At 41.6% G+C, this 26,244-nt stretch overlaps 1 protein-coding gene across 1 annotated transcript in view; it reads right to left on the bottom strand.

The window, feature by feature from the left end:
* Window positions 1–16,830: 16,830 nt before the first annotated feature.
* LOC148362526 (tripartite motif-containing protein 14) overlaps window positions 16,831–26,244 on the bottom strand; it is a 35,269-nt gene continuing 25,855 nt past the window's right edge. Inside the window, exon 8 of the mRNA XM_088339955.1 lies at window positions 16,831–16,928. Within this exon, the coding sequence (XP_088196081.1) occupies window positions 16,923–16,928 (6 nt within the window). The 3' untranslated portion in view covers window positions 16,831–16,922. The remainder of the gene's footprint in view (window positions 16,929–26,244) is intronic.

The following is a 26,244-nucleotide window of genomic DNA, read 5'->3' as shown; positions in this document are numbered from 1 at the left end:
GGTAAAGGCAATCTTGTTAAAGTTGAAGGTCGGATGGATTCCAGTCAATATCATCAGATTCTTGTGAACATTGTTCTAGAATCAGTGACAAAACTGAAGTTGCCCCGGGGCTGGATACTTCAACAAGACAACGACCCCAAACACTGCTCAAATTCTACTAAGACATTCATGCATAGGAACAAGTACAATGTTCTGGAATGGCCATCTCAGTCCCCAGACCTGAATATCATTGAAAATCGGTGGTGGGATTTAAAGCGGGCTGTCCATGTTATCGGAAAACATCAAACCTGAGTGAAGTAGAGAGGTTTTGTAAAGAAAAATGGTCAAAACTACCTTCAACCAGAATCCGGAACCTCATTGGAAGCTATAGGAAGTGTTCAGAGGCTATTTTTTTTGCAAAAGGAAGATCTACTAAATATTGATGGAATTTTTCTGTTGGGGTGCCCAAATCTATGCACCTGCCTACTTTTGTTTAAAAAAGCCTGAAAACCAATGTAATAGGTTTTCCTCCACTGACATCCCTCTGAGCTTGGGAGCCATTCGGATCATTTGATTCATGTGTGTTGGATGATGTAACCTTTTAAAATCGTGAAAGACTGCGCCCCTTGGGTACCTGAATTGAGATCTAATTTAAGTAATGAAAATCCGATGGAGGAAGATGCAATCCAGAAGGAAGCGTACGTGTGTGACTACTACTTACTGACCACTTGGCAAATTTTGAGGCTGTGTCTCTGAAGCACATTCTGAGGGATTGAGCTGTGCTTTCAACGCAAGAACATGAACAGATAGTGTAATAAGAATTTCATGTTTTGAGCCCAGAAAGCAACAACTCTGTACCTCAAAATCTATACAATTAAGTGGGAAACGTCTGTGATTCTATCTTTATCCAGTGTCTGAAACAACGTCTGCCCGTACGCCCGGGGCGTGCATCTTTTACGTCGGGTGTACAACTTACAAAACGTCTCCGCCCGGGTGGCCGACAACTTTTTCAAGAAAAAAAAAGTCTTTTTTGAAAAAGAAAATCTAGAAAGCACAAGAAAATCTAGCCAGCGCACAAAAATGAGGGCTCAAAATTACTTATTAAGAAGCGACTTAAGTCAATGTTACCGTGCATGAAGGTAAAAATACACGGGTTCCCCTGACGTTGTGTCCTAAATGCGGTATTTTGACGTTAAACGAAGTTGAGTAAAGTTAGTAGAGTATGTCGAGAACCGGCTTCTTCGGCTCGGCTCACTAAAAAGGGTCCTAAACGGCTCTTCAGGTTGTTTTTGCTTCTTTAATCCCAACATGACCAAATATTAAGTAAAATTATGTACAAAATAGAATATAATAGAATAGAATATGTCTTTATTGTCATTGTTACAACATGGGATATGCTGTGACAACGAAATTGGACGACTCCAGTCCCATTTACAGTGAGGATAAGGAGCGGCGCAGTGGTTAGCGCTTGTGCGGCACAGTTCATGTCATGGGAACCTGTCGTGGGTTCAAATCCAGCTCCAGACTTCCTGTGCGGAGTTTGTATGTTCTCCCAGTGCTTGCGTGGGTTTCCTCCGGGCACTCCGGTTTCCTCCCACGTTCCAAAAACATGCAATTCAGGTAAATTGCCCGGTCCAAATTGTCCCCAGGTGTGAATGAGCGAATGAGTTGTCTGTCCCTGTGTGCCCTGCGACTGTCTGGCAACCAGTTCAGGGTGTCCCCTGCCCACTGCCCGGAGATGGCTGGGATGGGCTCCAGCCCCCCCGCGACCCTAATGAGATGAGATGAGATATATATATATATATATATATATATATATATTTTTTTTTTTAAACTTAGTAAAGTTTGTATTTTTAATGTATTTGATTCATTTTATGTGGTCTTCTTCTTATTATCTTATTTTTGTATTTAAGTGAATTTTTATTAACATTTTCAGAAATATTTGTGTGCATTTTAAATGTTTCTGTTTCATTGTTTTTAATCTATAATATTTTTAATAAAAATAGTTAAAAATAGTTAAACATATTTTATGATATATTTAGTTTACTTCATGGCAACAAGTAGGCAATCAGCACCGGTATTGGAAATGAGAAGAAAAATGGTTTGGTCACTTTGGGTCTCCGTAGTTTGTACTCTTCCTTGTGCTTTGTAGCACTCATTTTCGAATGCGCTACACCAGGTATTTCAAACTGCTCAGGAGGTAGAGCGCTCGTCTTGGGATCAAGGGATCCCTGTTCAAATCCCGGCTTGTCCGTGTTACATGTCGAAGTGTCCTTGGGTAAGACACTGAACCCCTAATTCAACAAACATACCACTTTAAACTTGTCTCTTTCTTGCAATTACTCAAGATCGGTTAAACTCCTTTTTACCCTTTTTTTTCATACATATTGGTTTCAAAACCAGATGCAAGCAGTTATTGTGTAAAAACGTCACAACATTCTGCAAATAGGGAGCCTGATGAGCTCACTTTTGGCGCAGACGGCGTAGGGCGAGAGATGGGAGGGAGTGCTTGCACATTTTGCATAGCTCCACCCATCCCTCCCATTCACCCAATTAAATGACTAAGTTCTCTTCCGGTGTTTTGGCGTATTTACAGTTCTGTGGATTCATCATAAGGTATCTGAACACTGAACACAGATTATATAGTGAACTTTTATATAAAGGATTCTTTAGCGTTGTACAGCCAAAACGAGTTTTTTTTCCCCCCTTTTTTTGTGTGACACCTTGACTGTAAATTGTAGTGAAAACGTGCCCTATATATACTGCGAAGACATCTCATGCTAACTAGCTTTGGTCTGGCCTTACGTGGACCTGAATTGGACAGACATTTCAAATTTTGAACAAGATGGAGAAATTTTCCATGCAATCAAATTTGTCTCTGAGCCACAGATACTCATAGAAAGAGCCATATATGGCTCGCGAGCCATAGGTTCCCGACCCCTGCTGTATATGATAGTTCATGTAGTTTTCCTTTTTATTCAAACTAATTTTGCTTTGTTTTTAATGAATTCAGTTTTTTTAACCACTCGGAGGCGCTAAATAATACACACTGCCTCTTTCTCTTCCTCTTTTTTGGGGTTCAGGCATGTTGCAATCAAATCCTCAACATCCCACCTCCACAGTTGACATGGCAGGTTTTCACCTCTGTTGCATTCACTGCTAAAGTCAACATAAACGTGTTATTTTGTAAATCCTTGGTCCTCCACAGTAAAAATTTTAAATCTCTACTCCGAATTCCCACATGCTCACACACTGCTGTTTTAAGACAGTAAAAGCATCATCTTCATTTAATGAAAAGGATTATTTCGGGCTGTCGCTGGAGGGGCGCCACTCATCACAACAGGGAGGTGGCAGAAAATCGATGAGGGCAGTTATTTCCTGAAAGGAGAAAAGAGCAAGCCAATACTGCCTCAAGAAAAACGTTGATGTCAATACTGTAAACACAGGAAGAGGGATACTATTTGTCAGAATAGTGAATTAATTGACAAGATTAATGAGTATAAATGTCACTTACAGCATACCGAGGCCATTAGTGTAAAAATGAAAGACTTCTTTTTTTTTCAAGAAATACTTTTCTCAATTCAACTAGTTTTTTTCATTTCATTATTATCATTTTTTTTGAAGCTTCATTTTAGAAAGGGTGCATTAACTGGTCATTTGTTTTATAGTGGCAGAGGGTAAAGGAAGTTTACCGTTTTATTATTTAGTTGGACAAATCAAGTTGCAGGCAGCACGGCGGCGGAGTGGTTAACGCGTGTGCGGCAAAGTTCTAAGGTCTTGGGAACCTGTGCGGGTTCAAATCCACTTACCGGACTTCCTGTGCGGAGTTTGTGTGTTCTCCCCGTGCTTGCGTGGGTTTCCTCCGGGCACTCCAGTTTCCTCCCACATTCCAAAGACATGCATTTCAGGTGGATTGGTCCAAATTGTCCCTAGGTGCGAATGAGCGAGCGAGTTGTCTGTCCCTGTGTGCCCTGTGATTGGCTGGCAACCAGTCAGGGTGTCCCCTGCCTACTGCCCGATGATTGCTGGGATGGGCTCCAGCACCCCCGCGACCCTACTGAGGATAAGCGGTGCGGCTAATGAGATGAGATGAGAAATCAAGTTGGCAATGTTTATTTCCAGGTATTTAACATGTGTCGGTGCCAAATGCTGGATGTCAGCTTTTTTACACCTTTACAGGAAGGAGCATTTGGTTTGTCTCATCTCATCTCATCTCATTAGCCGTACCGCTTATCCTCAGTAGGGTCGCGGGGGGCTGGAGCCCATCCCAGCAATCATCGGGCAGTGGGCAGGGGACACCCTGAACTGGTTGCCAGCCAATCGCAGGGCACACAGGGACAGACAACTCATTCGCTCATTCACACCTAGGGACAATTTGGACCGGCCAATTCACCTGAAATGCATGTCTTTGGAATGTGGGAGGAAACCGGAGTGCCCGGAGGAAACCCACGCAAGCACGGGGAGAACATACAAACTCCGCACAGAAAGTCTGGAGCTGGATTTGAACCCACGACAGGTTCCCATGACATGAACTGTGCCGCACAAGCGCTAACCACTGCGCCGCCGTGCTGCCATTTGGTTTGTATTTATAAAAAAAAAAAACATAACTTGATAGGAATGATCTGGCCTTCTTTCTTTTTGGATGTACTCAAAAATTTATGCCAGGCCGGGTTCAAACATTCAACGGGTTCGATCCGGTCCACGGACCGTATATTTTATATTGCTGCACGACAAAAGACAGCGACATCTAGTGGTAAAATACTACAGAATGTCCCTTTAAGTACCTGAGAACAATACTTTTAATTTTGAAAAACTGAATTTACAAATAAATAATTCTGGTTGTGGGCAGCACGGTGGATGCGTGGGTAGCGCGCAGCTCCACATTGCGGAAGTTTGGGTTCAACTCCAGCGACGGCACCCTCCCCGTATGGAGTTTGCATGTTCTCCCTGTGCCTGTGTGGGTTTCCTATGGGCACTCAAGTTTCCTCCCACATTCATGTCAGGTTGATTGGGCAGTCCAAATTGTCCCTCAGTGTGAATGGGCGAGTGAGTTGTCTGTCTCTATGTGTCCTGCGACCGGCTGGATACTAGTTCAGGGTGTCCCCTACCCACTGCCTGAAGATAGCTGGGATGGGCTCCAGCACCCCCGCGACCCTACTGAGAATAAGCGGTACAGATAATGGAAGGATGAATAATCCTGGTTGAGTGTGTAATGCAGGGGTCGGCAACCTATGACACGCGTGCCACTGTTGGGGTTAACGAGTGACACGCGAGCGCACGGCAAAATAATAATGATTTTTTTTTAAAGCGCATTTACTTGAAATTTAGACATTTTCAGTTGCGCACCGTGTTATTTAGAAGCTTTACTTGAAAAGCGCTGTATAAATGCAAACCATTTACCATTTACGTTAGCGCCCCTCCGTGTGTCAGTGCGTGTTTTCGCGGCGCCTCGCAGAGGAAAGATCCATGTTTTAACCCAGCCAACGAAACACACGCGCGCGATTAATGAACGAATCATGACGGCTCCTCGAGCGAAAACATCTCGTTCTTTCCAGCCTGCGTGGACAGATAACTGGGGCTTTTAACTAGGACAAAAAAGTACGATTACTTCACCCCAATTTTGGCTAACCTGCATTGGCTCCCTGTTAGCCTAAGATGCGATTTTAAGGTTCTCCTATTAATATACAAAATCATACATGGACTTTCCCCCTCATATCTTTCAGATCTGATTTCCCCCTATGTCCCGGCCCGAAGCCTTCGTTCCGAGAGCGCCGGTCTCCTGGTGATCCCAAGAGCCAAGAAGTGTTCCGCTGGTTCGAGAGCGTTCTCCATCCGGGCACCGGTGTTGTGGAATGCTCTTCCCCCTGAGATCCGATCTGCAACCTCAGTGGAAATGTTTAAATCTAAGCTTAAAACTCACTTCTACTCTATAGCATACGAATAACCTAAACTTCTTATATGTAATAACTTGTGAAGCCCTTTGAGACTATTTGTGATTAAGGGCTATACAAATAAAAATGACTTGACTTGACTTGACTTTGGGCAAAAAATGACCGTGCTGTTTTGTGCATTATGCCTCGAGAGCGTTGTACCTCGCGCATCAAGTGTTAAACGTCATTACGAGACGAAACACGAACATGAATTCAAGACGGAAACATTGAAACACGCAGTGTCCAGGTACGGCAAACAAACACAGACCCTAAAAACCTTTGTCGCTGCTAAAAACACCACCACTGAACCTATCTAACAAATTGCTCACTGAATAGCAAAGCACGGAAAACCATTGATTGATGGCGAACATTTTAAAGAAGCGTGTGTGTGAGCGAGTGTGTGTGCGCGCGTGTGTGTGCGCGTGCGTGTGTGCGTGCGTGTGTGTTACTTCAAGTTTTGATATTTTCTGCAACAAGATATCATTGATGAATGGTATAGTAGCTGCCCATATTACTTGTTTTTTGATGAAGAATGGTTGATTCTGGTTAATTCTTGTGGTAAAAAGTTGAAGTCAGAAAGGTTACAGGCCTTTCCACATGTTGTTCACGTTCATAACAAGAATAAATAAATAGGTCAGTTATACCAGTGTTTTTCAACCAGTGTGCCGTGAGACCTTGTCTAGTGTGCCACTGGAATTTTATCTTTCCAAAAAATCAGGCCATTATTCAGTATTTTTGCACTCTTCAGACGAGGAACTGTTATAGTCATCCATATCAGTAGGTGGCAGTATATTTTTATATACTCTTTATGTACTAATTATCTGCTCTTGAGGTAGCACGGTACATTTAATAACTTAATTTGTTTAACAAAGGGGTTTAAGATTGCACTGTAAAAATAAAAACATAAAGCACATCATTCTTTTTTATTTTAAGTATTATTTTCTTCTTTTTGTATACTAATTATCTGCTTATGAGGTAGTACAGTAAAATATTTGACATAACTTCATTTTCAAACATTTTCGACGGACGGTGTCTTTTTTTTTATAAATAAAAGTGTACCTTGGTTCAAAAAGGGTTGAAAAACACTGAGTTATACGATTATCCATGTTGTATATTTGGAATGGTGTAAAATGACGGCTCTGTTGGATATTAAAAAATGTTGTGCGAGTCATTAATCTTGAAAGTGGCACTCCGCACCGAAAAGGTTGCTGACCCCTGGTATAATGCATTATTTGGGGTCTACTAGCATTCTCTTGATCAGTTACCTCTATTCTTTTTCTGGATTTAAGTTTCTTGTTTTGCTTCCTGCAAAAATACAATGCAGGAAGGTTGATTATCAACCTTTCACATTTCTTTAATAATTTAGTTTGAAACAAAGCAAGAGAGTGAATCGGGCATGGGAAGACGTTTGTTTCCTGCAGCTAAATCTTGGATTATGTTCAGTACTTGACATAATGGTGACATCATTTAGCTCTCACATGCAGCGATTGTATTAGGGCGAGATCATATATTGTAGTGACGCACCTGCTGCTGCCATACGCAGGAAGTCATACATAATCATCTTGAATTGTGCAAATGTATGCCATATGTGTTAGATGCTATTGGAGTAATGATTTACTTTCCATTCAATTTGATTTGAATCTCGTGAAATCTTCATCTGTGCATACAGATGGATATTTAGTAGAATCCCCTCAAATAACGAAAGTTATTAGTCTGAAAACCCTACATTATTATACACCGTATTTTACGGAATAAAAGGTGCACCTAAAAACCCATTTGGCGAGAAATTTGAACGTGCGCCTTAAAACCCAGTTTACTGTATACAACACAGAATACTGGTGGATAAAATTGGAAATGCATACAGTATTTATTAGTGTACGTTATAACACGAGGTTTTACCGTATACTACCATATTTTGTGCAAAAATTGGTTATTATAAAAAAACATCACTAACCAAAAATCACAAAACATTGTATGCATCGGGAATCAAACCTAGGTAATGACGGTAAGAGAGACAAAACCTAAGTACTTGGCCACCAGTTGTACAGACAATATATCTCTAAATTGCTTTCTTACACTTAAGTAGAGATAAGATCTTGGGCTAGGGCTGAACCCGAAAAATATCAATGATTAAGTCGAGCTTCTCTCTTGTCATTTTATTTTTTTCCCCTTCGTGGAGGATCTGCATGCACTTAATTTTACTCAGGTCATTTTTTAGAAGACTGCTTTTTACTTGTACTTGAGTAATAATTTTTAGAAGTAACAGTACTTTCACTTGAGTAACACACGGCGCTGCGCTTGATTTAAGGGACTTGGCCAAAAGTAAACCCGAAGCTGCGTACTTCAGCCGAAACACACGCCGAAAATGTTTATTATGGGCCAAGTCCCTGAAATCAAGTTCATCGTCCGGGTTCGGACTCATATACCCACGGGCCAGGTCGGTTCAGGCAGGATTTTCTAGGCCTGATATTACCTCTACACTGAAGGAAGAAGCACTCTATTTTTGGTTTACTTTTGTACAATGACAATAAAACCAAGGGTCCAGGCATTCCGGTTTCAACGTTGAGGTGATAAAGCGTGCGTGTTGAAGTAAGTGGATCCTCTTCGCTCATATCTGTAGCTGCGTGTGCTTTTGATGAATGTCTTCCAATTTCCTTTCCATTTTAAAAAACAACAACTAAACCATTAATTGAACTGCTATTATGTGTTGTTATTATTTGATGATCTATAATTGTTTTTGTTATGGTCATATACTCTGAGTCGGTAATGACGTAATCTTGAGGTAAGTTAAACCCGTTGGGGGCCTTTTCGAAGGCGCGACGCTACTTCGCGGATTTTCACTTCTCGCGGGTGGTTCTGGTCCCCTTTACCGTGAAAACCGAGGGATCAATGTACATTTAAATGTACTTTTAAATAAAGGAATTCTTATTTTACCTTAGTATACCTGTCATTTTTGCACTGTAACATTTTATATCCCCACACTTGCCAACATTGACGAATGATGTCTTGTGTGTGTTTGCAGAATTATATATGTATGTAATTACTGGAAGGAAAGAGCTCTGAATTCATAAGTTGTAGTAGCTTATAGAGACAGACTGCAAAGTAATTTTATACCGAAGCATGAGAGAGTTTCTTTGCATTGAAAGGCAATGTAATTGTTTTTCATTGCCAGATAGGAAGTACGCGTACTCTTTTGGGAAAACGTTTATGTTCTGTGGTTTTACTGTGATCCTTTGGAGAGCGATTCCCTGGAATTAATGTTCTTTTATGTATGAGCAACGTTTATAATTCACTACAAAGGTCTATAAGAAGGAAGAATGGCTTGTCTTGTGTGCTGCAGGAAATTGCCCAGGGCAAAAGAAAATGATCCATTGAAAATCTCACTGAGGCAGATGACCATTCCTGTCTTTTAAAACATGAATTTGAAGATATTTTAATTGCTTGCCATTAAAATAAGTGTAATAATATTTAAGGATATTGGTACCAATACTGGTGTTGACTGCCTACGCCTGGCCATTTCGCAATCTGCAACCTGAAACTAAAGGAATTATGATTGACATTAAATGAAATGTGGGCAGCACGGCAGCGCAGTGGTTAGCGCGCGTGCGGCACAGTTCTGAGGTCATGGGAACCTGCGTGGGTTCAAATCCAGCTCCCGGCCTTACTGTGCGGAGTTTGTATGTTCTCCCCGTGCTTGTGTGGGTTTCCTCCGTGCACTCCGGTTTCCTCCCACATTCCAAAGACATGCATTTCAGGTGAATTGGTCGGTCCAAATTGTCCCTAGGTGTGAATGAGCGAGCAAGTTGTCTGTCCCTGTGTGCCCTGCGATTGGCTGGCAACAAGTTCAGGGTGTCCCCTGCCCACTGCCCGAAGACGGCTGGGATGGGCTCCAGCACCCCTGCAACCCTACTGAGGATAAGCGGTGCGGCTAATGAGATGAGATGAGATTAAATGAAATGTGAAACCTTTTTTAATGGGACACTGTGTCATATTTGACCACTGGATATCGCTGTATTGTGCCTTGCAGGAATTTCCAGAGTCTGGCCCCAGGGCCTGTTCCGGCCTGTGATCACATTTTTCCTGGCCCCTGTCATAAAATTAATAGTATGTGGCCCGCCAGGGATGTTGACCCCAGTATGAAATAAATTTGTACCCAAAAATATTCACCATTTCACCAGATGATGGCTGTAGCCCTTTGACCACCATGCCCTTGGCTTCCTGTGAGAGTTTTAGACCACGCCATTTCCGACATGGCAACTGTAAATAAAAAAAGGGAAGTTGACATTGAGGGCCACCGCTTCCAGGACAAGTGGAAATTGGAGTATTTTTTTACCGAAATTCAAAACAACAGCGTCTGCCTAATTTGCCAAGAGACTCTGACTATTTTCAAAGAATATAATTTTAACAGGCACTGCCAGACGAAACATGCTGATTACAAAAAGCTAACTGGAAACAAACGCTCTGAAAAAGTGAAGCAACAGGGAGCTGTTTTAACGGCACAGCAGCGCTTTTTCACAAGACCCTGCGAGTCAAATACTACAAAGGCTAGCTACAAGGTCACGGCGCTAATCTCCAAGCACTGTAAACCTTCACACTGGGTTAATTTATTAAAGACTGTTTAAAGAATGCCCGGCTGAATAGTCAGCACCCAAGCATTTTCAGATTACCAATTTTGGCCCGCTTTCTGAAAAGCCCAATTTTTCACGCAGCCTTATAGAACGTTCTTAGGGGTACCTGTAGCAGCACGATGATGGACAATCATTTCGGCCCCCTTTAAATGAGTCTCACGTTATGTGAAGTAGCTAAAAAATTCAACAACGTAGTATTTAAAAAAAACGAAAAAAGCACATTTATATGATGGTTCATGTATTTTTTAATGATTCAAATCAAATCAAATGAATACATTTTATATACATATTATAGATATATATATATATATAATTTATATATAAAATGTTGTCTGTACGTCCACCCAAGTAAAGGGGGAAGGCGTTTAGGTTACGCTATATGTGAAAACAGCCCCAAAAAACACTTTTGGTTTTGTTGAATCAGCATTTTTTTCCCAGAAAGACATTCTACTCTCTTAACATTGGATACCAACACCATCTTTTACAGGCAGTCAGTAAATTACCCCAGATGAGAACACTGCCTCAAAAGCTGACTGCTTTTTTTGTTTTGCTGGTGACGTAGCCTTACCAGAAAGACATTCTACTCTTTCACGCCAGAACAAGTTTGGCCAGCATAACAATCTTTTACAGGCAATCAGGTAATTCACTCTAGAGGTGAATGGCCCTGAAAAAAACGGAACTCATACTTAGGAAGTCACAGTAGAGTCATGGAAAACAAGCTGATGGGGAAGAAAAAACACTATAAGGATGTTAAACTGTAAAAAGTCATCCTTAAACCTGGATTAGTTCAGAAATATCACAAGAGAAAAAAGGCTTTCCTTGACTTACATAACGGACCCATTTTAATGACTTTTCTTGCTCTAGCTTGTGAGCTTTTTAAAATCACAACAGCAGGGTAATTTATCTTGTTAGCATTATTTATGAGAGAAAATTCCTTGCGTATATTAAAGTAATTTTGCAGCGAAAAGCCCACATACTGCTTTCACTGCTGTATTCAAAGGCTTATTTACAACATAAAGCTTTTGCAAAAAAGATTTATTAATTCAGAAAATTCATCCGATGGAGCAGCAGTCGCAGTAAAGCTTTTGAGTGCTCATTAAAACCCACAAAGCGGCAAAAATTAAGCTGTATAATTCAGCCTCTCAAGTGTGGCAAAGCGCCACCCCATCAAAGACACAATATAAACTTAATTGCTAGGTGAACATTTTAAATCTTCCGGCTTTATGTAAAAAAACATTTTCACAGCTTACTCTGGATAATTATTCATATATGTAGTAGACGTTGATTATTGGACGGGCCGATTATTGGACAGGCCGAATATCGGCATCAACATTTGGGAATTTGACGGGTATCGGTATCAGCTTATTTTATGCCGATTATTATTAAGTCACGAATACAGCCGCTTCTTGCTCACACGAACCCTCTTTCCTCCACTTCCCTCCCGCCCCCCTCCTCACTACCCACCTCGGGCCTTCTGATTGGATAAGCGACCGGGGGCGGAGCCACTAAAGCAGGAGCATTAGAGCGATAGCTTTACTAACTCGCCTTGACAGGCCTGTGTCAGTGATATAAAAGCATGTTTGTAATTAAGAGAAAACGTGTAGTTAACTTGTTTTAGAGAGGAACGTTCAGGTAAAGACTGATATATTAGCTCTTATCATAACATTATAAATTCAGGTGTATGTTAACAGAAAACATTTTTACCTATGTAAAGTATTGGTTATTTGAAATCAAAATTGCATTTGCATTCCCAACAGATTGTCAGGCTTTACACAAAACTCTTATGAAGTAGCTTCACTTCACACATTTTAAGTAGGCTTCTTAAAACATCATAATCCTTCCAAGCAAGGCCCTGGTCTCTGCAACTTTGCATTGGAATTTCGGTTTCAGTGTACATCAGCATGAAGACAGTGAGCTTCTCAGCCTATTTTTATTTCAAAGCAGGAGAAGCTCAGCTCAAATGCAACCTGAGTACATCAAAGCCTAGACAAGAACTTATATGCCAGCTCAATGGCATGGAAGGGATCTGTGAGGAGGTTGTGTGAGAGAACCTATTTTTTTACTTCTTTTTTATTTCTGTTTCATCTTTTCTATTTCCTTTGTTTCTTTTTCCACAAGCTTTATTCTTCGTTTTTCTATTCACCAGTAGTTTTGGCACTGTGAGCAGGTGCCAGGTCGTGCTAAAAATAAAATCTTCATCTCCAAAAGGCTTTTCAGCAAATGGAAGCAGGAATTGGTCCAAAATCTCCTGATAGCAAGCTGCATTGACCCTGTCCTTGATAAAACCCAGTGCACCAACACCGGCAGCTGTAATGGCGCCCCAGACCATCACTGACTGAGGGTACTTGACACTGGACTCGAGGCATTTTGGCATTTCCTTCTCCCCAGTCTTCCTCCAGACTCCGGCACCTTGATTTCCAATGGACAATTCATCCGCAAAAAGTACTTTGCTCCACTGAGCAACAGTCCCGTTTTGCTTCTCTGTCGCGCAGGTCAGCCGTTTCAGACGCTGTTTCTGGTTCAAGCGGCGCCTGTGGTCCATTTCCTGCAGACGCCTGTGCACTATGGCTCTGGATGCTTCTACTCCAGACTCAGTCCACTGCTTTTTCTTCCCACAGATTTCCCACTGAGATGCCTTGGTACAGCACTCTGGGAACAGCCTATTCGCTCAGAGATTTCTTTTTGTGTCTTACCCTCTTGCTTGAGGGTGTCAATGGTGGCCTTCAAGACAGCAGTCAGGTCAGCAGTCTACCCATGATTGCGGTTTCGAGTAATAAACCAGGCTGGAAGTTTTTAAAAGCCTCGGGAATCATTTGCAGGTGTGTAGAGTTAACTTGTTAACTCAGACGATTGGGTCAGTAGCTTGTTTAGAGCATCTTTTCATGATATGCCAATTTTTGAGTTATTTGGGGTTCATGATCTGTATGCCAAAATCATTAATATTAAAACAATAACATACCTGAACTATTTCAGCTGGTGTGCAATGAATCTATAATATATGAAAGTTTCATTTGTATCATTACACTGAAAAATAATGAACTTTATCTCAATATGCAATTTATTATAAAGGACTTGTAGTAGAGTAATTAATTAATGAGAATTTTGCTTATTAATCATTACATTATTGAATTGTATGACTTGACTTACTTTTTACCTCAAGGAGGTGCTAAATAATACACAATGTCCCTTTTAATTTGAATTTTGGTTAACATATTGCTATATTTCAAGTGGTACCGGTTTTTTTACAAGTGTTTGATAAAAACCTTTTTATTAAAGGTGTCGTTTGAGGTGTCCATAAAAAGTAGAAAGTAGAATAATTTCTCTTATTATGTATGTGTAAACGATGCCCAACTGAGTTGAGAGAGACCGTGTATTTTCTTCCACCACACCTATCTGCTTTTATCTTACCTTTAGCACATATTAAGAGGCAGGAAGGGGGAGAGGGGGGACGCGAGGGTAGAGTAATTTTATGCACGTCCTCGTGTTTTTTTTATTTTTGTTTTTTTTTGGTGTAGCATGAAAATGGTTAAAGTAAAATTAGGCCACTAACCCATCCATCTATCCATTGTTTGCACCACTTATCCTCAGTAGGGTCATGTAGATGCTGGAGCAAATTCCAGCTATCTCCGGACAGTGGGCAGGGGACACCCTGAACTGGTTGCCAGCCAGTCGCAAGGCACACAGAGTCGCTCATTCACACCTAGGGACAATTTAGACTGGCCATTTAACCTGACATGCATGTTTTTAGAATGTGGGAGGAAACCTGAGTGCCCGGAGGAAACCCACGTAAGCACGCAGAGAACATGCAGGAAACCCGAAGGCTGGTGTAGTTTGATTAAATCCACGACCACAGAACTGTTATTTGCATTGCACTATTATTACAACCTAGGCCAGTCTTCAAGCACTACATTCTAAATATATTTTTTGGGTGTTGCATGAAAATGGTGAAAAGAAGAAAAGGCCCGTCTCAAATATGATACAAACACCAACCCAACCCCCCCAAATTTGAAAAAAAGAAGAACCTTTTAGTACTTGAGGAATGAGCTGACTGATGCCGCGATCTTGACTTTAAGCCAAGAGGTGGCGACGTAGAGAAGACAAATTTCAAGTTACGGACATCATCTTTAATAATGCATCTGGGGAAAAGTCACGGTCAGAGAGTAGGTTATAAATAAATGGTACTGTTGAGTTTGTTCTGACCTGCCTACTTGTCTATTATAAAAACAAGAGCCACAGTACTTCAGTGTTCATCTTAGAAATCTGTCTCCTTTGCAAGTGGAGATTGAGCGAGGGATGCTGAGTCTGTTGAAATGTTAGCAGCGCGGCATGAAAATATGATGTCCCTCCGGGGCCCCACATTGAGAGGCGACTTCTATTACACTTCCCCTCAGTGCCCTATTGCTGTAATAGCAGCACAGCTTGCATTTTCCGTGCTGCCTGAACAACTAGCAAGACCAATTATGCACAGCTATTTATGGACAACTGAAATGTAGCACTTAGTGAAACAAAAGGAGTCCTCGGAGAGAAGCCACCACTCATTTGCATTCGGGAAGATTGCAACAGGGATACATACGCACAGTTCAGAGACCCCGCATCTGGTTGGCCATTAAAAATCTCACAACTAGATCTAAATTTCAGCTCTCTTCTAATCATTGTGAAAAGGGGCAGGTTTAATAGAGCAAATGTAGTTTGTTAGTCACCTGGTGGATTATGTCATAAAAATGAGGTGTAATTATCTTGGCTTCAAATCAGGTCGTTGAAAGTTATCACTTAAATCGAGTAGAAATCTTTTATGTTTTGTAGGGTAGACACAAAAAAAGGAGAGAAGAAATCAATCTATTTTGAACTCACAAGGAGAACAGGAGAGAACTGTACAAAAAAAACCCTCAAAATGCTATATCCCAAATCAGTTCTCAAAGCCCCTCCCTGAGCCATTTATTTGATTAAATTTCCTAGCTTACAAAAAGCAGATCCACCTTAAAGGGTGTGATAATCAAAGAGCAATTATTCCCAAGAGCCATTACCACCCTGTAGTCTGATCTACAGCATTCAAGAGCATAACGTATCCTACAAATGCCACTGTTAATATACACATATTCATCCCATATCATGAATATTATTTTTACTGTCATGATTGCCGATTGGAATCACCTGGGCCTGCTCATTTGGTGCCAACGGCTGCGGGCTCTGATTGGCTCCCTGTCCCTACTCAAACCCAGTCCTGTCGATCCCCAGTTGTCAGTCCGTTAACGAACCTCTGCCCCGCAAGACGTGGGTTTTGACGCGGTCCTGTTTCCTGTTGGTACTCCCTGTCCGGTATTGTTCCCTTCTACTTTTGCCCTGTTTATTATTCTCTCCAGTTTTTGTTCCCGTCTAGTTTGTCCTGTTTGTTTTCGATATACTGTTTCATTATCCATCCTGTCTGTCCCGTCCTGTCCGGTATCGACCCCATCTGTCCGATATCAACTCGGGCAATTGGTATCGATCTCGTCGGCCTCTGGCTTCCTATCATTTCACGCCAGAGTGCTCCCTAACGTGCATGACTCCTCATTTCCCGTAAAATAAAAGTCTTGTGTGAGTAACATCACGCGTTTGAGTCCTGATCCTCTTCTGGTACATGACATTTTACATGTTTATCTTTTTTATTTGCTTTACAGTACTTTGCACTGAAAGAATAAGACCTCAAAATTGGTCTTACTATTCTATAATGTCAATAACGTCCATTCATTCATTCATTTGTTCATTACTGGCTGAGACAATTATGTAAACAGCGCATAATAGTAAAAGAAAGCGAACACAAGTGAGGTATAATTGTCAAAATGATGAGCTGGCATCCTATACAGTTGCCCTTGCAGGTGTCTAATGTTAAGAACAATAGACTTATCCCCTTCACATTGAAGGTGGACAGATTTGAAGGTGGACAACAAGCATTGGAGTGAGCAGTATGTGGTTTTTTTTTACAATAAAAAATATAAAACAATGTTCTGGGCTTGTGAGTACAGAACAATACTGAGATTTTTTTCACCGGTTAGCTTTCAAAATGGTTGACAATCAAGTCAAGTCAAGTCATTTTTATTTGTATAGCCCTAAATCACGAAGAGTCTCAAAGGGCTTCACAGATTATTACACTATATTACACAGACTATTTTTCAGCCGACGAGAAGAGTAGGTTATTCATATGCTATGGAGTAGAAGTGAGTTTTAAGCTTAGATTTAAACATTTCCACTGAGCTTGCAGATCGGATCTCAGGGGGAAGAGCATTCCACAGCACCGGTGCCCGGATGGAGAACGCTCTCGAACCAGCAGAACACTTCTTTGCTCTTGGGATCACCAGAAGACCGGCACTCTCAGATCGTAGGCTTCGGACCGGGACATAGGGGCAAATCAGATCTGAAAGATAAGAGGGAGCAAGTCCATGTATGATTTTGTATAATACTAAGATAACCTTGAAATCACATCTAAGGCTAACTGGGAGCCAATGCAGGTTAGCCAAAATCGGTGTTATGTGATCGTACTTTTTTGTCCTAGTTAAAAGCCTCGCTGCGGCATTTTGTACCAGCTGAAGAGACTTGATTCTAGACTTCGGGAGACCAGAGAGTAGTGCATTACAGTAATCGAGACGGGAGGTAACAAACGCATGAATTATAGTTTCCGCATCCGACTGAGACAATATTGAACGGATTTTAGCAATGTTACGAAGATGGAAGAAAGCGGTTCTAGTAATTTTCAATCATTTATATACCCAAGGGGCAGAACAAAGAAAGGAGTGGAAAATTCCCAAAGCACCAGGTCCTTACAATTCAAATATATGGAAAATCATAGGGTGCATTAGTTACCACTAAACGATTAATTCGATTAAAAACTTGATGTGACAATTAAAAGAATGGAAAGGATAGAACTGGAAAACTCACACAATGATGACGATACCCAGGGACACATTTCAACAGTATCTTGCAACCAATGTAAACATAAGCTAGCAAACCGGATTAGAGTAGTGATTGTCCTCTGAAATGTAATTGCTCATATTCAGTGTTGGGCTGGGTAGCATGGCCCAAAACTAAAATCGTATTGTTATCAGGACGATTGGAATTTTATTCGATTTGGGACAACAAACCCGAACAAACAGACATTTATTGCAAGTATTGTGTGTATTCATCAAAATTACACCCTGTGCCAATTAATCAGAAAACAATAATCGAATTAAAATCAATTTAAATGGAAAGTTAACCTGACTGCAGAGGTGTGTAGAGAAGCCAAAAGTTTACCTGTGCAAAGAAGTCCTAAACATAAGGATAGACTAAGTTGCTCGAATCTCAGTAAGAGTGTTAAATATTCAAATTCAACTCCGTTTTTCGATTTCATAATGGAGCAAATTTTAAAAGGGAAGGATTCATTTGTTGTATGGCTATGTATGTTTCATTGAGTACATAACAAACCCACACCAGCACCAATTCTCAAGATCAGACATAAAATCAGTAATCATCCCTTTTTGTACTCTTTTTTTTTAATAGAAATAATGGAGCTTCACTTTGTTCTTGGCTGTTAAAGTGCTATGTGAAGTCCATTATTTAATCATAGCAGCTATGCCTAATGTCTTTTCCTAGCTACTTTTTTATGTCAAGGTGTCGCGTTATTTAAAAGGGTATAAAGCAGGAGGTCCCTAACCGCCGGGCCGCGGACCGCTACTGGGCCGTGGGCACGGAAAAGATATGATCCTTTATTTTTGTTAATTTTTGTTTTATTGACAGCGCTACAATCTCAGAGAGTCCCCCTCAGAGAGTGAACCAGGCATTTGAGGCAGTGCATTTGAAATGAAGTCAGAGTCATTTGCAAGGGTGTGCATGGTTGCCTGTTCAGTGGGGCAACTGTCACATTGGAAACCAAGATCTCTGTTCACAGAAAACACAGCGTGGGATGAAGCAAACCACATATTTGGCGTATTGACCCTCCGCACAGGGCAGCACGGTGGCACAGTGGTTAGCGCGTGTGCGGCACAGTTCTAAGGTCTTGGGAACCTCCTTTGTGGGTTCAAATCCAGCTACCGGACTTCCTGTGCAGTGTTTGTATGTTCTCCCCGTGCTCGCGTGGGTTTCCAAAGACATGCATTTCAGGTGGATTGGCCGGTCCAAATTGTCCCTAGGTGTAAATGAGCGAGTTGTCTATCCCTGTGTGCCCTGCGATTGGCTGGCAACCAGTTCAGGGTGTCCCCCGCCCACTGGCCGAGGACAGCTGCGATGGGCTCCAGCACCCCCGCGACCCTACTGAGGATAAGCGGTGCAGCTGATGAGATGAGATGAGACCCTTCGCACACACATGACCTAACCACGTGACGACACCATGACGGATGGTAGTAACTCGTGGTAAACAGTTGGTATGGACAGTAAACTGTAGACAACAAAAAAATCTATACTATTCAAAACCATTGGCAATGACTAGTCAAACGAATAATGTGCAGCTATCGGATGAGGTGGCTCACCTTGTCTGAAAGCACAAAAAGCGCTACTTAGAGAAATTGAAAACTGACCCATACCTTCTTTCCCCTGACATATTTACACATCTTTTTAGAACCAGAACAGGAGGAGGACCCAGATGCGTAACGTTTACTCACACGTTTATTGAGGAATGGAGGAAAACAAACGCCAGTGATCCGGTGCTCGCTGGACGAGGGAAGCAAGCCGATCCCGGTATTTGAGCGTGATCGGAATGCGTAAGTGGCTCTTCCGGAGCCGGAGATCGTACCGTGGTCAAACGGGCAAAACGTGTCGATAGCCGGAGCTGTGGTCGGTGGTCAAAAACGGGTCGTAGCTGGAGTGGGAGATTAGAGCATGGTCAAAAGGACAAAACGGGTCTATAGCCGGCAACAAACGGGGAATCAGGAACAGACGAGTGGTATACGGATGAAAAACGGAACCGACGGGAGCCAAAGTGCTTGCCTTGCGTATGCAGAGATTCGCTGACGGACTGACAGGGAGTGACTGGCGGACTGGGTATAAATAGGAGGGGAATTAATCATGCAACAAGCAGGAGCTGGCGCCAAACAAGCAGGAACAGGTGAAGGCAATGAATAATCATGACACATCTAACTAAATCATCCTGAATCCAGTCTGCACGATCTGTACCACTGTATTGTAATTGGAGTATCCCCATACACCAATACTGATCTAAAAGTGTGTAAAAGTCTGGAAGCTTACCAGTTATAAACAAACCCCCTGCGTGATATGTCACCCTTGCGCAGACATTACTAAAACAACTTTATTTCAAAATTTGGGGGGATTGTTATAGAAGAGTAAAGCACATTCACACCTTATATAGAAATCCCCTTTGAGCATGTTGAAAGTATTTGCTAAGGCAAAATGACGTTTTTATCTTCTGAACATTTGTTTCCCGTTTTATCTGTTGAGGGCAGTTCATTTTTGCATCATAGGCTTTACGGTAGAGCACATAATAGGTTTTAATACATGTTGTATTACAAGATAACTGTTTTGAATCGCTGGTTAATCGCAATAAAATCAGCTCATTGAAGTAATAGAGGTGGCAACGGTGAGACATTAACGTAGCTTTTTAGCAGTAGCTAACCTATTATATTGTTGTTGAAGTTGTTATATTGGCCGATTATAGGTTCATCCAGGAGTGTCTTGTCTAATCTTGTTATCGGTGACAATAAAGACAATTTTAATTCTAATTCTGTTATTTTACAATGTTTATGCAAGACACGTTTTTAAAAGGGAAAGTAAACAAACAAACGTTTAGCAAAGGAGCAAAGATTTATTCTTGCAGTTCGAGGTTGCAGGGAATCCCTATGTCAAGAACACGACAAAAAGCGCAAGAAGACCACGCAACACCACACATCACCAACACACTTTCCGCGAGGTTTATTTGGCGAGTTTGTATTTTTGATGACTTGGCACGCAGCTGGACTTGACATATTGTGTGTAGAGGATCGTGACAAGTGGATTTACATCATTAGGGCTGCAAGGATTAGTGGACGTTGTCTACAAAAACAGATCATAAATTCCATTATCGACTACTCTCTCTGGACATGTCTTTCCAACAGAGTGAGGCATCTTACGTGATTAGAATCTCTGATGAAAATCGTTCTTGTGCAATAGCATCGCTATCTCGAGCGATAACATACAAAAATGTCATGAACCGGAACAGGAAGATGACCCAGATGCGTGATGTTTCTCACACTAGCTTTATTTTACGGGATATGAGGCAATCATGCACGTTAACCCAGACGCCAGTGATTCGGCGATCGTTGGGCGGAAGACGTAAGGTGTGGAACGACAGGAGGCCAGAGGCCGACGAGATCTATACCCATTGCACGAGCAGATATCGGACAGATGGGGTCGATACCGGACGAAGTGGGACAAGACAGCATTGATATCAGGCACTGGAGACTGGAGTCCGATAAGAAGCAGCACGAGATAGACGGAAACGATACTAGACACTGGAGGTCGAAATTAAACAGGACAAACTAGACGGGAACGCGACCAGACACTGGAGATCGATAACAAACAGAACAAAATAGCCGGGAACAAAACTGGAGATCGATATTTAACAGGACTAAATGGACGGGAACGATAGCAGACAGGAAACAAAAGCAAGAAACCGGACAGAGTCAAAACCCACGTCTTGCGGGTACTGAGGATCGTTGACGGACTGACGAAGGGTGAGTAGGAGCACTGAGCTTAAACAGGAGGGAAGCCAATCAGTCAACGAGCCGCAGCTGGCGCCAAACGGGCGGGGCCAATTGGGCGCTAGGGGCAACCGTGACACAAAATTAATGGTGTCAAAATCAGGAAACCTTACTAAAACCTCGAAAGTTTAGGAGCCTTTTATCCTGGATACAGCTAACGGAAGGACTACTTGCAAAGTTCGCATAGCAGACATTGCGTATCATGGCAGTAGCTCGCCAATGCACAGACATTTAAGGAACACAGTTGAACGAAACAGAGTCGGTAAGATTAGATTAACATTCAAGCCAATACGCTTTTGATGACAAACATTTTGCCAGACAGTGCCTGACAAAAGAAAAATGGATTAAATGCATGCAGTCCCAAGAACGAACGTAAGTTGTCAAAATGTTAAAACAACAAATTTCAGGTGTTAAAACTTGATTTCAAACTGTTAAATATCGAACAGTATCTTTTTGTTACAGAGGCTGCAGTTGACCACTAAATGTACTTCCCAATACGCACATAATATTTGTTTTATTTACTATTGTCCTGTTGATAATGAGCCTGTTCTTGGTTTACAGCAGTGCTTCCCAATTGTTTTCTGTCACGCCCACCAACGGAGGAAAAAATCCTCCTGCGCCCCCCCCAAGATCGATCTTTTTTTTGTTTTACTGCTCACATAATATTGCTGGGGACATTACAACTACTGCTCGATATTGGTGGTAATACGTCACCTCCGTCCATCCCGTATCTACGCCTTTCGGCACATTTTTGCTGGTAAAGGAAACTTAAGCGTCTTATCAGTGTGATTGGGGGGCGGCAGTGGCTCAGGAGGTAGAGCGCTCAGGAGGTAGAGCGCTCGTCTTGGGATCAAGAGATCGCAGTTCGAATCCCAGCTCCTCCATGTTACATGTCGAAGTGTCCTTGGGTAAGACACTGTACCCCTAATACCCCCAATATGCAGGTTAGCGCCTTACATGGCTGCACGGCCGCTATTGGGAAATGTGAAGCACACTGTAAAGCGCTTTGGGAAGTCTTGACTTGAAAAGCGCTATATAAATGCAGATCATTTCATTTCATTTCATGTAATGTCTTTAGGGGACAGCTTAATTCATTTGGCTCCGTGCAGTCCGCTGCCATCATTTTTGTCATAGAAAACACACAAATCTTTATTCATCTTCCTCTGTGGTCACAGTGAAGTGCTATGTATGCTTCATCAAATTTCCTCGTCTTAGCTTTCGGGAGGAGACTTTTGTCTGCCTCTTTACCCCGTTTCCCTTTGCCTATATCTGCGTCCGAGTTAGCTTTTTTTACATGGGGTCACTTGAGGGTCTGCTACACTTTGCGTCTACACTTCATACTCAATGCTTAGAGTCTGTGCTTAATTTACTGTGTGGAGGCTAATTATAAACAAAACACTCTTCCAATGGGAAGGCCACTGCACCCTAGTGTAGTAGAGGTGCAATTGCACTTTGTTCTGGGAATGATTAAAAAAAAAGTTCCCTGATGTCAAACCTCCGCTATTTAAGGACCACTGGGATAAATAATGTTGACTTGATTGGAAGTAATTCTCATTAGCTCATCTCATTAGCTGCACCGCTTATCCTCAGTAGGGTCGCGGGGGTGCTGGAGCCCGTCCCAGCAATCATCGGGCATCGGGAAGTAATTATTTCCCAAAAATTGGACAGAGGTTTATTTATGGGTAATGACTGTACTGATCGATAACTGTGCCTAATTGGTTTTAGATAAGGCATTTGTATTTATTTTTGTGGAAATCTGCAGTGCATTCAATAAAAGAACTATTTTTTTATCATACTTACTTTTCTTGCGTTTATTATAATTTGTTACATAATTAAATCAACTTTATGCTAAATTTAAGGGGAAAAAAAATCAATCATCCAATACTCAACTTATTCTTTTCAATAATTGGTGATCGGTCAACTATTGAAATAGTCGTTGATTGCGGCCCTAATTATAATAAATTATCATAAGTTATTATTTTTGTTATTTTTGGGCTGGGATGTGAAAATATCGCCAGACATTAAACCGGTCTGTGGTACAGAAATGGTTAGGGACCTCTGGTTTAAGGTGTTTAAGTGTTACAAACATGTAAATGATTGTCAGCTCAGAGGGAAATGGGTGTGATTGGTGAGCTAAAAAGGGACCCACAAGACATTATTGCTATCTCTCTCACAGCATGATTTCATGCAGTGTAAATTAGTCACGTCAGGGGCGGGGGAGTGTCAGTGGAAAGAAAATAGAGAACAGAGGTTCATACTGGATCCAAGGAAACCATCAAGTTAGAGGTGTACAACTTTTAGACCATTGGCTGTGATCCAAAATCAAGAAATAAATTCCACATCTCTAATTAATCGAATGAATAGGTTGTGCACTTTATAGCAGAGATAGTGGAAAAGTGATATAGTGTTTCCAAAAACAACATGACCAGCAAAAGCAAAATGACTTAATGTACCATTCATACTTGCACATAAGCCTAAATCACATATAAGCGACCCCCTAAAAACTGCTTAAAAATTATCCCATACTAAAAGTTATTTGGGCCCTAAATCTTGAAAAAATGTGTGACTAAACCACTCCAATTACTAAATTGTGTATATAGTATACAGGGTTGGGTAGGTTTACTTTAACTTGATTACTTTCAATTACTTTTGGATTACTCCAATACCAAATAGGCTAATAAAAGACAAAATAAACTAAATATGAATACAATTACTAAATTTTGTGCAGGCTTGGGGAGTAACGGAATACATGGAACGGCAAAAATGATGTTGGCAAGCTGTTTGGATTTATTTTCATTTTGTTTCTGTCGCATTTTATGTTAGTTTGGCCGGAGATCAAAGAGATCAAAGCCAGGAGAGTAAGCTTACCACGTGTTGTGAGTCATAATTTTATTCATATTTAGTTTATTTTGTCTTTTATCAGCATATTTTGTATTGGAGTAATCCAAAAGTAATTGAAAGTAATCAAGTTAAAGTAACCCTACCCAACCCTGATAGTATATAAATTCTATATACTGCTGAAAAGGCTAAAAATGTAAGACTTTTCTTAACCATTTACTGTAAAGCATAACTTCAACGGAAGACACTTGTACAATATTTTGGTATTATGCAATCAATTTCCTTCTTCAGCTCAATCGTTGTTACTTGTTTTCCACTCCCCCCTTGACTTACTTAGGAATCAATGTCATCGTCAGAAAAAGGAAATAAAACAAACAAAATCACTATAAAATGAGATTTGGTCCCTCTCAAACACAACCGGGATGGTGCCGATTAACTGAACAGTAAGAAGGGAATGAGCAGGGCATTATCGCCATCTATTGTGTGATTGACCCTGTTTTTTTTTCCCTTCTTCTCGCATTATTTTTTCAGGGCAAAGGCCTGGGACCTACAAAAACCACGACCCATTTTTAGATCCCGATCCGCCAGTTGAGCAAACACTGTTTTAGAGAACTGCTTTAATGTGTGCTCTTGTCGTCTGAAAGGAAATGAAACACACGAACTTGATGAGTAGTTTTATGGCTCTTGCTGATGACAATCCAGAAAGTGTGAGAATCCAAACAAGCGTTTACAGTAGTCGACCATTTGGCTTTTCCGCTTACTAGCGTCAAAAATGGATTGGAGGTGGTTGAGAAGAGATGGGAAACGTGATTTACATGGCAGAAAATCGATCTATAACTGCCGCTACTTTGCCATATGTGCTTATGTCATTGGCTCGTTTACAACAGCAAGGACCTTTACAAAGATTGTATTTGATGGAGTTGAGTGGAGCTAAATATGTTGACACAAATCTGTAAATGTGATTGCCCCCTAAACCTCATGTAATTATTCTTGTTTTGGTTATGCGTGTTACCATATAATACACAAATCCATTGTCCTCAGAACTGTGGCACGGATGCGCTTACCACTCAGTACCGTGCCGCCCTAATGCATAATTATTCCTAAAACTTAAAACAAGCACAGTTTTTTTACCACTAGTAGGCACTAAATAATACACAATGTCTCTTTAACACTAATGAGGCACAGCCTCATTGTGTCAGGAACCGGAACAGGATCAGGACCCAAATGCGTGACGTTCTCACACAAGCCTTTTATTTTACGGGAAATGGGGAGTTAGCGGTCTGGCGTGGAAAGACAGGAAGCCAGAAACCGTCAAGATCAATTCCGATTGTCCGAGTTGATATCGGGCCGAATCGGGTCAATACCGGACAGGACGGGAGAGACAGACAGGATAGATAATGAAACAAGATATCGAAAATAAACAGGACCAAAATAGACGGGAACGAAAACTGGAAACCGATATTAAACAGGACAAAACTAAATGGGAACAATACCGGACTGGAAATACCAACAGGAAAACAGGATGGAGTCAGAATCCACGTCTTGCGGGGCAGAGGTTCGTTGACGGACTGACAAAGTAAGAGAGAGTGCACTGAGCTTAAAAAGACAGAAAGCCAATCTGTTAATGAGCTGCAGCTGGCGTCACATGGGCGGGGCCAATTGGGCGCGATGGCAACCGTGACACATTGGGCTCCCTTGACTGCCTGTCACTGGTTGTTACGTACAACAGCAGATTGCAAAACTGCTGTTGCCCAAGTGAAAGTGCATTGGACATGTTATTCTAATGAACATTTGATATCAATCGATAGCGTTATCATTTTCGAAGGCACGAAAGCTGGCCGTTTTAAGTGCACACAAGGTCCCGCCTGTCATGCGTATGCTGACTGTGCCCGGAAGCCAGAACAGCTATCAAGAGAAGCAGCAGGCGAGGTTCATCACATTGCGTCTCATCTTCGCCAAGCGTGAAAGACTCCGCTCGAACGCTGACTTTGAGTCGCCTCTTGACTATCAGCAACCCCCTAATCAGAAACACAGCGACAACCCAGTCTGCTACTGTCGGATGTGTCAAGTTTAGCAGATTTCAGTCGACATCTTTGAAGACGACAGTGAAAATGTTTGCTTAACTTTGCTGATCGAGTGGCCGAGACAAACGTACGGAGGAAGAATAAG

This window comes from Urocampus carinirostris, chromosome 7 (assembly GCF_059441175.1).
Source record: "Urocampus carinirostris isolate Australia breed hairy pipefish chromosome 7, RoL_Ucar_1.0, whole genome shotgun sequence".
NCBI classification, from domain to species: Eukaryota; Metazoa; Chordata; class Actinopteri; order Syngnathiformes; family Syngnathidae; genus Urocampus; species Urocampus carinirostris.
The sequence above is the reverse complement of the archived record's forward strand: the minus strand, read 5'-3'. Positions and strand labels throughout refer to the sequence as shown.